Source organism: Saccoglossus kowalevskii, chromosome 11, assembly GCF_978046115.1.
Source record: "Saccoglossus kowalevskii chromosome 11, keSacKowa6.1, whole genome shotgun sequence".
NCBI classification, from domain to species: domain Eukaryota; kingdom Metazoa; phylum Hemichordata; class Enteropneusta; family Harrimaniidae; genus Saccoglossus; species Saccoglossus kowalevskii.
The window spans coordinates 3,267,377-3,281,868 of NC_140651.1; the positions used below are offsets into that span (position 1 = coordinate 3,267,377).

At 33.7% G+C, this 14,492-nt stretch overlaps 1 protein-coding gene across 1 annotated transcript; it reads left to right on the forward strand.

Moving 5' to 3' along the window:
* Positions 1 to 4,524: 4,524 nt before the first annotated feature.
* Positions 4,525 to 13,643, forward strand: LOC144348403 (uncharacterized). The gene is made up of 8 exons (XM_085505574.1): positions 4,525 to 4,566; positions 5,330 to 5,437; positions 5,900 to 6,001; positions 6,431 to 6,517; positions 7,588 to 7,870; positions 8,722 to 8,772; positions 8,911 to 9,929; positions 11,905 to 13,643. The coding sequence occupies exons 1-8, from the start codon at positions 4,525 to 4,527 to the stop codon at positions 12,406 to 12,408; spliced, it is 2,196 nt and encodes a 731-aa protein (XP_085361700.1). The 3' UTR covers positions 12,409 to 13,643.
* Positions 13,644 to 14,492: the final 849 nt, after the last annotated feature.

The window sequence follows — 14,492 nt, forward strand, 5'->3', positions numbered from 1 at the left end:
ACTACATGATTTGAAAAAAACATACAACAAACCTGTTGACATACAAACAACAAAAGAGCACTTTCAAGAATTATGTAAGAAACACTATAAAATTACATGGATGTCTAACATGAACAGTACTGATTCAAAACTAAAGACTTTTAAATTATTCAAAAATAACATCCAACAGGAAACCTATTTACAAAAACACAATGACAGAAAAGCAATAGGGACACTTGCAAGATTTAGAATGAGTTGCCACAAACTGAAAATCGAAACTGGTCGCCATCAAAAACCTAAAATACCGCTACAAAGCAGAATTTGTTAAAGCTGTCTCAAAATTGAAGATGAACATTTCACAACAGAATGCACCTTATATGCACACAACAGAGACATTCTATATTCAACAGCCAAATCCTGTATATATGGATTCCAAGATATGACAAACAATACTAAATTCATACAAATAATGAGTAATAAGAACACTTCACTAATCAAAGAAACCATAAAGTACATCGAACAGTGTTACAACATAAGAAATACATTACCGGCATAAATAAACAACATATGCCATATTCTTACATATTGTAAATTGTCTTACTATTCACGGATAGTTTTATGTCCGCTCAACTATGTAAAAACTTTATTAACTCGTTAACCAAAAAAGAAATGTCACATTATCTTTACGGTATTAATAAAGAATTCTATTCTATTCTATTCTATTTCTATTCTATTTCTATTCTATTCTATTCTATTCTATTCTATTCTATTCTATTCTATTCTATTCTATTCTATTCTAGACTATTCTATTCTATATAAGTACCTGATATATGAAATAACCATGAGGACCAAATAATCACACTCCAAATTCATGATCTATCCCATTTAGCTAGTCTAGCAGAGTTTTAACCTTGTTTGCTCTAATTTACCTCCATGCATAGATCAATGACGTTCTGCACTACCTCCAAAACTCAGGAATGTTTGACACAGTTTAAGTATAGTAATTGTATTTATTTACTCTTTACAGGTAAAAGATACACCACTCCATGTAGCATCACAGGGAGGCAGTCCAGAAACAGTGGCCTTACTACTTAATACTGGGGCACCTATAGAATGTACCAACAATGTAAGAATTCATAAACTGTTTAATTTCTAATGCTAGGAATTTATCACAATTGGAAGATTTTATGGCAATCTTGGTGACAAAAATTTCACAGAAGTCACAAACACTGCATCTCTGGACAGAAACAGAAATGTAAATGTGTGGCTGCTTAATTTGTGATATGTTTTGATTACCTTAGGATGAAAATACACCATTACATCAAGCTAGTTTGGGCAAAGGAGAAAATTGTCCAGAGACTGTACAGTTGCTGTTGGCAAGACGTGCAAATAAAGACATAGTAAATAAGGTATCATACTACATATACTATGTATTAACAATGTATTTATAATGCAGCAGAACAGTTTATCAACCACATTTTTCCGCATTTCAGAAATAGTTACTACAGATTTCTCAAAATCTGGAACTAACGCAAAAGGTCCAGATTATCCTGACAAGGTCGTGTGAGTTACGCCCTCTGTGGTGCTCCAAACCCACCACACGCCTAACAGAATGTCAGTTTTTTCACTTCCCCCAACAATTTTTTATCTGTACCAATCAAAATGGAGGAACGTCAGATTGTGACAGCCATCAAAGAGTAACCATTCATGGCAGAGTTTATTTCCACCCAATGTTTATCATCTTGTTGAAACACTGTGGCGACAAGAGCGGATATACTGGGGAAAAATTGCACGTTGATTTCTTGGTTAGGCAAGGTGTACATCACAAACGCACATGTCTGAGAGGTCAAGAGTTCCAATGTTGTTTTCACAGCGATAGTTTTGCTGCATGTGGACTGCAAAAACGGCATGTTTTTAAGCGCAGTGTCTCTTTTCGCTGCAGTCGCATGTCGTCCATATCTGTAAACATGAGTTGTTTACTTCCGTTATCTAATTCGCTCTAAAGTTTTAAGTTGTATTTTCTTATCAAGTACCTTTGGCAATTGACGGTGTTACCATGACCACCAATATGAGTATTCATTGAAACTCATTGCAAGAAGGCATGAACTTTACGAATTTGCAGTATTGATTTTGCTGACGAGACATACACTATTCTGTCAGGCGTTAGTGAGGTCTGATGCTTTTCGGCTGGCGATGGCGCCGTCTGATGCTTTTCGGCTGGCGATGGCGCCACTCGATCATACCTACATGTCAGGCTAGTCCAGATTTGGAATAAATCAGTTTCAGTTATGAAATCAGCATATACTACCACCATCCATTTTATGTCTGGATGACCTCAAAGTGAACTTGCAAGTAATAACATTGAATTTGACTGTTTATCGTGTAACTGTTTGTTTTCTGTCTCTTGTCCTCTCAGACCAGTAGGCTCAATGTATTAGCATTTGGGGGTGGTGTATGTCTAGGGAATACATGTAGTATTCTGTGCTTCTAAGGTTAGGGGGAGAGAGTTTTCAATTGAAAGTTGGGCAGGAGGTTTTCCAATGAATAAGTTTACCTTTCAATCTCTATACAATATATCTACTACTTTCATTACCAGCATGGAAACACAGCTCTACATCAAGCTTGTATCAGCAGTGAATGGAAGTGTCCAAAGATTGTAATAGTACTATTGGATGAGAAAGCAATGTTAGAACCTAAGAACAAGATATTTTTGGCAATACATGTGTATTACTACATTGCTTTGACTTGGAAATTTATTTTGTAAACATGATTTTAGCAGTTTATTTACCTCTCTAGATTGAAAACACTCCACTACATCTGGCATGTAAAAGTAGTGGAATTGGATGTACAGAGATAATAAAGATTTTACTGGAAAAAGGAGCAGATATAGAATGTGTCAATCAGGTATGTTACCGTATGTGTCACAGTATCTTTGACTTTGCTCTATCATTATTGTAGTACTGAATGCATTCTCATAGTTTTATTCATTGGGTTAGGGTTACACAATCACTCACATGACTGTATTAGGTAGCATTGCATCATGTATGTTGTCGAGTGGTATAACTCTAATTAGCGGAAACAGACAGACCAACCAAAGGCAGAGTCTAATAATGTGTCTCCAATCTTGTACGATGTCACTCAGTCTAGTTGTAATGGTAGCATGCCTGGTGGCCATTTTGTTTTAATGAATGCGTCTCTAGAGCCATATCTCTGACATGCTTTGACTGATTATGTTCAGATTTTATATATTCATTATACATCATGTCATAGATATACAGATGTATTAGTTTGACTATTTGATTCAAAATGGCCAACCGGTGGCCATTTTTTAATTACCGAGTAATGCTGTTCCAGAGTAACATCTCTCAATATGGACAAGTACTTGACGATCAGATACAAGATGTTTGAATGTCAGTCATTTTAATGTTCCATGTCTATGACATGTTTATAATCAAACTATATACATATTTTTTTATTAGACGCATAAAATCCTTAGGAAAGGATAAAAAAGGTCTTACAGAAAGAAATTAAAAAAAAAACTACAATCTAAAAAAGAAAACAAAAAATAAAAACTTTTCTAAAAAAAATAAAACAAATCAAAAACAATAAAGACAATTTGCACCCAATGGTGAATACAGAATACAGAATGAACACAAAATGTAGCCTAATACACTGATAGTTGTTGCTGTTTTGTTCCATAGCTGTTTTTTAAGAAGACTGCTAAGGCTGGTGCTAGAGTATGGTTTGGCATAATCAAAATGAATTTATTCTGACTATTTTCTTTATCAAAATTTGGAACTTTATTTTGTGCAGTCAGGAATAATTTGTCCCTATAGTGACTGTAAGCTGGACATTTCATTACAATATGTTGCTCATCCTCAACTATATTTTGGCTGCACATGTACATGTATCTTAAAATTGACAACTAACTGGGACTGTGCCATGCATGGCTTGTTGTTGATACACTGGATTAAATGTTATTGTACATTGAAAACATTGATTTGATAACACACAAAATAAGTGTGCATTCTTATTCTTAACATTTGTTCTCCTGACCAGAAATGAACACAGTGCAATTATGTAAGGTCAGCCATTTAATACATGTATTTGAAAGCCTCCACTGATGAAATAAATGGGGGGAGGGGAGCAGGTGATGTTAATATTGCTATGATGTACTTACTTTCCAATTCTGTTCATAGAACAAAAATACACCACTCCATGAAGCATGTCTGAGTAGTGGTTCCAAGAGCATTCAGACAGTTAATTTATTGCTGCAAAGGAAGGCAAATATAAGATCTGTTAATGAGGTAAGAAAATCATCATTCATAGTTTTCCTAATTTGCACATTTCAGCACCAACCGCTCATAAATTAGTTTGTTTTTCAATTATGATTCATGGAGAAACCCACCGCCGCCGCAATTTGTTGGAAAACATTCAAATTCTACATGTATATGTGATAAAGAAATATTTTTATTTCAGGGTGGTGATACACCACTGCATCTTGCTTGCCTGAGCAGAGGATAGGAATCCCCCAATGTTGTAAATATGCTACTGAATATGACAGTAGATATCAACTGTACTAATAAGGTAGAAATTCATGTGGTTACTACATGAGGTTATTACGAGAATAACAGAAAGTTTGCACAAAGGCAGTATGGTGATTGTATCGACCAACACATGACAAAGTTTGATGCAACCTGTACTTCCTAATTGCATATTTTGTGGTTTTTTCGTGATAACTGTATTCTTTTACATCTTTTCCATGCTTGTAGTCATAATTTAACCAGATAACGGCTTGAAATTTCACGTTGTGCAAAAGTTTGCGTTCAGTGAGTGAATTTCTGTTTTGATCACACGCTGATATCGCTTCTCATACTAACAAATGTTTGAATAAGACATAAATACGACGCACATATTCCAAATAAGTAAGACATTCAAACACTTCTGTATGACTTTTTACAGCCGGGTAAATTCTATTGTTTTGTTTTTAATTACAAAAGTCTGTCAAGATCAGAGCTTAGTTGGCCAAAAAATACTAGTAGACAAACTGAGAACACTGTACACTAATGGTTCGACCTACCAGACGTTACCCCAGGTGAATGATATAAAAAGACAAGTAATGTTATACCTTTGTTAGGAGGGATCACGCATACAAGGCTAATGTCTACATGTAAATATAAGACTAGTACGCTGGATATGTTCAACTGATGTGGGTCTTTAACATCCAATTTCTTTTTAGAAAGTAAAAGACTAGTCAAGACTGGCTATTAAATCTATTTGATTTCCTACTAATTTGGGATTTATATGTATGTATTAAATTAAACTGTATGTTTTTTTGTTTACACTGAAGCATGGCAACACACCACTACATCAAGCCTGTCTCAGTAAAGGATGGAAATCTTCAAACACAGTAAAACTACTGCTGAGAAAAGGAGCAAGTGTGGACTCTATCAATAAGGTGAGGAATATAATTAAATTAATTTTAGTTTTCAAAATAAATGTACTGTGTTTGCTCATTTTAGTAGCATACTTAAAATATTGACAGTGAACAGTGATTGGTCAATTCAATTCAAGTCATATTGTAATGGTCAAGTATACACTAAATGCAATTTGTTTGTTTATTTCTAGTAGAGGTGTGCTTCAATCACATGGTCTACCTTGGGGTGTACATATTTTGGTCTGTTGCCATACAAATAATTAAAAATATGGAATATGCAATGGAATATGATTATAGTTTTGGCTGCTCACACATTCATTCATTGATGGAATATTGCACCAGAGTGTACACCACTTAAAGTGCTTCAATTTGAGATGAATGTCTAATAAAAAAGCTAATGTGTTCAGCTTTTGTATCTGTACCAGGATATCATAGTTACAGCTTAGTGGTGTGTATTACATAACACCTCTTTTTTGTTATCAGGATGGTAATACAGCATTGCATATAGCCAGTGAGAATGGTAGTACTAAAGTTGTCAAGACTCTGCTCAAACACAGAACAATCAACAAATTAACAGAAAATGAGGTAAATTGTTTTTTATACCGGTACATTCACAAATAAATGCAAACTTTTATTTTTGTAACTTGTTTAATATTTGTTCATATTTGCCATTTACATATATCTGGCCAACATTCATTGTGAGGAGTCTTGTTCATTTCTCTTAATTTCAATGAGCCAGATAAGACTAAAGAGAACACTGTCTATGGTAGAATAATTTATGGCACAATTCTGATCTTGTCAAACAAATTCTCTACATGTACATTTGTGTTACAATCAGACTGATGAACAAATTGTCTGAAAAGTATACAAAAGTTTGGACTGTATGCGACCTCTTTCTGCAGATGTGCTATATTTGTATAATTAAAACATTATGTTTTTCGGTTATTTTGAATTCTGTATTGATTTGTATAAGTTGAGAATAAAACAATTTTCAATTGTATTCCTTCATTTCAGAATAAAAGAACTGCTTTGCACTTGGCTGCAGGAAATAATCACACAGATATTGCATGTTTGTTACTCGGCAAACCATTGCCTAAACAGGTAAACTGAGTCAGAATTAATTTTTGGAAATTGTGAGCAAAATGTTTTCTGGTTTTCTATAGACTTTTGTGAAACATCATTTGCAAGTTCTCAACTCTTGACAAATAAGTTCCTACTAGGCAATAAAGATATCTTTATTGTCAATTGCTTTGGAAAATTTATTTTTATTTCTAAGCCAAAACAGGGACTTGTGTTTTGGGTTCATTGTCTGTTTTTACATCCATGTGTCCATTATGTTACTCAATGGCATAATGGGAGACATGTGCATGTTGATTGGTTTTTCGTTCTGTCTAGATGAATTTTATTCAAACTCGATTATGACATCACTCATGGTGGGTTACTGATGCACATAAAGATCTGGTGGCTATTTTGATTTCGTCAAATGAAACAAATCATCAAACATGTCATCAGTTTCTCGCAGCTATCCCTCGACTGATTATATTCAAACTTAGTGGGAGCATCACACACACTGGGTTACTGATGCATCTCAGTTTGGCAATCTGATTCCAAATGGCTGACTAGTGACCATTTGTTTTCTACCTTTTACAGACTTTGTTTAAATTTGGCACAAACACAAAACATAATTAGTTGCATCACCTTTTGAGTTTCAATGACATTTAACCAACTGACAATCATTTTCATCAAAACACGGACAAGGATGAACATGTTGGGTTACAAATGTACGTAATTTATTTTACTATTCTGAGTCGCCTTACTTGTATACCCCTCCCCCCAAAACAAATTATTGTACTTATATAGTGAAAATACAAGTCTTCATAATAATTATTCTGTTCAATTTAAGCATAGGCATATTTAAATCCTAGATTTTCAAACAAAATAAATGAACACACAAATTTTCATTATTGGTTATGAAAGTTGTGTACAAAATCACTCACACCTTTTATAATTTTTGTGTGAGATTTTAAGAGTTTCATACATTCCTATAGACATTGATTTTTTTTCTATACTATACAAGATATAAACATTGTTATAAACTTATTAAATGTCACCAGGGGAGGCATACATGTCATAAATTTTATACAAAGTATAATTAGTATTCCTCATTTCAGGATGATGCTTACAACTCTGAAAGTGAAGATGAATTCTACTTTGATATTGAGGATGATGCCTCTTCTGAAAGTGAAGATGAATTTGGCTCTGATATTGAGGATGATGCCTCTTCTGAAAGTGAAGATGAATTTGGCTCTGATATTGAGGATGATGCCTCTTCTGAAACTGAAGATGAATTTGGCTCTGATATTGAGGATGATGCCTCTTCTGAAACTGAAGATGGAAGCAGGAACTACTCCACAGTGCCTCCTGTACCGCTAATTCAAACCTCTACTGATCAAGGTAGTGTAATTGCAAAGTAACACCAGCAGATCAGACCTATGATCTCTGTGGTCTGCTGCTATGTCAGTGTGAAACAAGTCACAACATAGTATAAAAATTTGTATATGCAAATTAAACCATTATGACTTGCATTTCTATCAAAACAAAATGGCAAATTAAGTTTGAACCACTAATAATTATTTAAAATTGAATTCATTGTTTTTAATAGGTATACTGAATCCTGTACCGATGGAAGTTGTACCACATGCAGCTACAAATGATGTCCTGTTAACAGATAAAACATGACATAAAACTATACTTAATCTAAATTCCTTTATACCCTCAATTTGTCAGTGCAAGCTCAGATAAAGTAGATTAATCTCCCAGCATGCATATAAATACATCAACAATGTGCCAGTGCACCGATTGATTGCATTCACACATTACAGCCATGAATGAATTACTTTCGCCATTTATTCAACTTTTTCCCCACTACTTTGGCAGATCCTGTTCATTAAATGTATAATGAAGTGTGCTCTGTTGAGCAATTCATCATCCTGCCATTCGATATGCCAACTCTGATTGGCCAGCAACATGTTTTACAGACACTCTCAATCTATGTAAGGTCACAAAACCATGTGTTTTTAAACAATATGGCATTAATGGATATCCGTTAAACTTGAGACAAATCTTAGACTTGCTTCAGTTGTTACTTTTAAACTTGATATAATTTGTGGTCAATATTTGTCATGCATTATGTGATCTGACTATCAGATGATGACAAGTTTTGATAAATTTCTATCTCTGCATTGGAAGTATATAGGTTTCAAATCATTACCACATTCTGAACGTTACTACTATTTTCTATACAGGGACATCAGTCATGACTTCAGATGAATATGACACAATGATAGAAACACCTGGTAAGAAGATACTTATAATTGTTGAATACAGCGTAACAGTAATGACATCAGTTATCTACTTTGTGTAGTGACTTTGCATCTACTTTCAAAACTTTGTATCTACAAGGTTGTAATTTTCTGATACTACTATCTCATCAGGTTTGCATCTACTAGCAGATATGGCAGGCAATGGAGAGACTTCTGTACCATTAATTGACAGAGCTGGTGGGAGTACTTCGTATGCACCATATATGGATCCAAATTCACCAGTCAATGCTGAAAAAAATGAAACGATGCACATGACATTACACACACACAGTGATGTATCAACGATCAACACATCAACTGTAACAGACACAATGCAAAACAGTATATCAATTCCGGCACCTACATTTACTGAAAGAATTCAGCCCATTCCTGAAATCATGAGTAGATCAATTAATCAGGAATATCATCTGGGAATGTTTAATTTCAGAAACACTAATGATGAACAGCAATCTATGATGTTTAATCCATATTCACCCTCGACAACTCAACTACATGTTCCAGCAATGTTCCAAACCTCAGTATTGCATCAGAACAGGACTACCAATATTAATTTTATCTCGCTTGAAAATCCAGGACTTGACTCGTATCCAAATTCTACAGTTAGCAATCCAAGAATTCACAGCCAATCAAATTCCACAGTTGGCAATCCAAGCTTTCACAGCCAATCAAATTCCACAGTTGGCAATCCAAGCTTTCACATCCAATCAAATTCCACAGTTGGCAATCCAGGATTTCACATCCAATCAAATTCCACAGCTGGCAATCCAGGATTTCACATGCAATCAAATTCCACAGCTGGCAATCCAGGATTTCACATCCAATCAAATTCCACAGTTGGCAAACCAAGAATACACATCCAATCAAATTCCACAGTTGGCAATCCAGGATTTCACAACCAACTAAATTCCACAGTTGGCAATCCAAGATTAAACATCAACGATAATACAACATTTACTCAAGATCTGTCGCAAAATGCACCACCATCCCCACCAGTGGAGGATGTCACTGATGTTTCTGACAATGAGGAATTACTTCAAAATTATGTTCAACCTGTTCGTGCAGTACTTTCAGATGAACCACCAGACACTTTATGTGAACTCAGCATGGAACTGGATTCTACTAAAAATAAGGTAGGTCAATACCTTATGTAGCCCCATATGTTATAGTGCTGTGTTTATCAAGGCACTATACTAACAATATTCCATATAATCTGATCTGCCACATTGACCTAAAACTAAAGTCCATTGACCTTATAAGTCAATAATTACCTTTAACCAATCAGAATACTGTATTGTACGATGGCATATCCCACACACAGGTGGTTATTACCTGGTTTTGGAAAAGTTTGTTGAAAATGTTTTACATAATTATTTATTGTTAAATTTTCCAACTGATTCAGAAACTGATCAATGAAGGTACTGAATGCAGAAGATCTTGCTGTGAAATCTGAAAACTAAAATCTTTATTGTACGTTTCAATATGCAGTGGCAAAAATGACACAACTAGGTGAACAGGACGTGATCTAGTCGCTTATTTGTGCAGTTGACAGAACATTTCATATCTAACAAATTTTTTTTTAGGAATGCATTATATATGAATCACAAATAGGTTGTAGACATTGAAATCACATTTTGGTTGCACAGAGCCCAGTAAGCATCCTCAGAAATACTATTTTTTTTTTCAGTAAATAGAAATATGATATATATGAAAAGGGAGTGAAAGTACATTAGGTACATAGTATAGGTACATAGTTGGTGGTGCATCTTAATAAACACAGCATATACCTTGCATAGTTTGGAATTCCTCCTGATATGAAGAACTTACACGCACATGGTAATGGTGACTTTCACATCACAGAAACTTACTTCGTAAAAATTGTTTTGTAAAACATGTGAATGTTGGTTTGCGATCATCTGTGATTTGCACAGACATCGCTTTCAGAGAAGCTACATGCTTACGACAAGTGACATAATAAAATATAACAAAATTTACTAAATTGATATTCAGTGTTACTTTTTTATCAGACATTTTCAAATATAGTATGTAATTTTAACAGGTAATTTGCATATGGTGCGCGGTGTGTTTTTTAGTCCCTGTTCTGACACGGTGTGTGTGCTTGTTTGCATTTAGAGCTATATCTTAGACATGCCTGGACCAATTACACTCATCAAACTTCACACATACATCATACTTAATATTATACATATGAACATCAAATTATTTCATGATCGGATTCAAGATGGCAACCATTTTCGTGCTGATAAATCAAAATGGCTGACTGGCAGCCATTTTGTTTTTAATTTTAATGAATGCAGTTCTAGTGCGATATCTCTGTCATGCTTTGACTGTTTATGTTCAAATTTTATATATTCATTATGCCGGACATCATGTCATAGATATACAGATTTATTGGTTTTATTGGAACCAATCAAAAATGCTTCACAAAGTTTCGCATTTCTTCTCTCTCATTACCAATTGAAAACATGGATATAATAACATACCCCCAGAGCAAAGGTATTGTTCTCTTATATAATGAACAGGCTATTTGTGATGAATTTCATGTTTTACTCTTATGTAATAATAATCATAATTGTTAAAATTAAGTGCTTACAGGCACTGATTATAGCTTCGGAAAATTTATTTTAATGATGTAGTAGAGGTTTTTTCTTAGAAAATATCAAATTTACTTTTTTTTTAACATTCTCTTATAAGGATATATAAAGCATGCATTCAACGAGAGAAAAAACAATTGTAGCGATGGTTTAAGAGGGTAATACATTTTGTGTAAATCTGAGATACAGTGTGTTTTAGGTTTGTTTGTTTTTTTCCCGCATAAGAAAACATCGGTATTTGGGTTAGTCTTGAGAGTTGATCTCGTCTCCCAGCTGCTCCACGACTGTAATTTTTGTCATTGATATTCTCTGATAGCTGTTAATGAAATCTGGCAAAATAACACCTTGTTTGCACAATGACCACGTGATTACACGGTTCCATTTTTATGTTGGAATATTGATTTCATATTATTTGAAAAATAAGCTTTCTAAAAATATACATTTTCACATTTGTTACACTTAATAATCTTGCGTATCCCATCTGTATCTACAGGAGCCTGCTGCAACTATTGATCATTCACAAGTGGCACAGTTGATGCAGATTGATGTGGGATCCTCGGCTACCCCATCCAACTTTCAAGTGGAACAGAGTTGTCAAACAAGAATTAGTTTAAGTCAACATCCTGGCACTTCAAAACAAGAAAAAATTGTCAAACCGCACGAATGTGAGCAATGTGGTAAAATGTTTTCTTCTAAATTGATGCTTGAGGCTCATGTTAAACGTCACAGTGATTCTGTGGGAGGCAAATGCGGGGAATGTCAGAAGGAATTCAAACACAAAAAAAACTTAAGTAGACATATGCGGACACATCACTCTCCAGAGATGTCAACTTTTCAATGTGATAAATGTCCAAAAAAGTTCAAAACAAAAGATACATTAACACATCATATTAAATATGTTCACGACAATGTAGAAAGGTTCACCTGTGAAAGATGTGGGAAGTCTTACAAAAGAAGAAAGGACCTATTCAGCCATAAGAGGTTAAAGAAGCATTAACTTTTACCAATTATAGCATCTTTATTAGGTTGGCATTGTTACTAAGGTCTCATGATCACAAATAGATTTGTACAAGAGTTCATATCCAATGTAATTGATTATACCACAAACATGCCAAGTCATGAATCATTTACTAATACAACTCTGGTAGATCCTTCAGCTACATGTATACTTTGGTTTGTCTGGGAATTTTTTGTTCTTGTAGTTTTATAAAACTATGGATCAGATGTATTTCACATTTTAAAGACATAGCTATAGAAAATTAATTTATTAAATTATTTGTAAAAAAATCAATTTCCTACTTTATGAAAACCGCTATTCAGATTTTTTTATAATTTTGTCTGCTCTGCTTTGGATTGACATTTAAATTTACATTTTTTTAATAACACTATGATAATACTTTATTATGGATTTCATTTTTATTCTTCATTGCATTATTGGTAAAAATTTCCCACTCCATGAAAACCGTTATTCAGTGGAGCTATTTAATCCATGAAAACCGTTATTCAGTGGAGCTATTTAATTCATTAAAATTTGAAAAGCAGGAATACTATGCAAATAATTTTTTTCACTTCACCTTTATCTGCTTCAGATTGACATTATTTACGAATTTCATTTTTTCAGACAGGATTTATTTTTTGTTCAAAATTTGTTTTTATGAAGATGTACATACAAACATGTACACTGATTGTATATTATGTACATACACATGTAGATGGATTAGTGTTTTTTAAAACCAATTCTCTTTATATTTTCTCTTTGTATTGAAAAATGAGTATCAATGTTGTATCCAAATTGTATCATACTTTTGTTATCAATGAAATATTTACTCCTTTGATATATTTTGGAAAATGAGAAATTTGTATTTCTCCAATTTTATAGTAAACTCAAATTTAATTCCTGGTCATTACCAACAACTCCACCACCAAGAGATCATTTTTGGCCATCTCTAAAGTTATTTTATAATTGTAATTTTTTAAACTTTTCATTCCTCTTTTACTAAAGTTCAATAGTTATTATAAACTTGGACCTGCCTCTGATTTGTTTCATTTCATACGATATATTCAATTGTCAACGTACATACAAGATATATTGAACATTTTTTGTTACTGGTGCACATCAGTTTGTTATATTATTCAGAGTAGCAGTGTGAATAACACTTATTCGTATGCTTCCAAAAAATTCAAATCATTGTACTTATATTAAATATGATATTAAAATATACACCAACAAAATTGTATTATTTTTTCTGTTCAATTCATATAACATAAATGAATTGTTTTTGTATGGTTATTTCATTTTACCTTGTACCAGTGGTTCTGTTTGTTCAGGTACAAATGTGTCATACTGGTACATGCTGGAGGCAAATAAAGAACACATTTACTTGCACCATATTGATGCCTGCATTCATGACCTGTTCTCGTTACACTTTTGGGTTGACATACACCAAAAGATTTACGGTTGGTAGATTAAATATTTATCGCTGCATGATTAAGTCTTGTGATTGAGTTTGGTTTTGTGTTCTAATGAATAAGACAAATTTGGCAATTAGAAATTTGCAACTTCAATATTTTTTCCATTGTGGCCTTTGGCCTATTTGTCGTAATCACAGATTTAGTCTTGAAACTTTGCCACTAGTGAATTATGGTCTGTTGCTTTTAGTCAAATTGGGAAAGATAAATATTTGGGAATTTTGGTATTCACAAGTCTTGACTGAATTTGTGTTTAATGAAAACAGATGTATTTTTGACTCCCGTGTGGGAAGCACAATGGAAGTCTTGGCAGTTAGTTTATGTATATGCATGTCCGTCTTTTCTACTGATATCTCAAGAACCATACATCGGTTTTTGATGAAACTTGGTGCATAGATGCTCTGGGTCAATGCCTAGATTTGATTAGGTTTTGGTAAAAATTCATACATAATAATTGCCTAATTTTTAGGTGTTCCATGACTGTTCCACTGATATCTAAAGAACCACTCATTGGATTTTGATGAAATTTGGTACATATATGCTCTGAACTTGTGCGCAGAATTGATTAGTTTGGAGTAAAAATTCATGCGTATTAATTACCTAATTTGCATA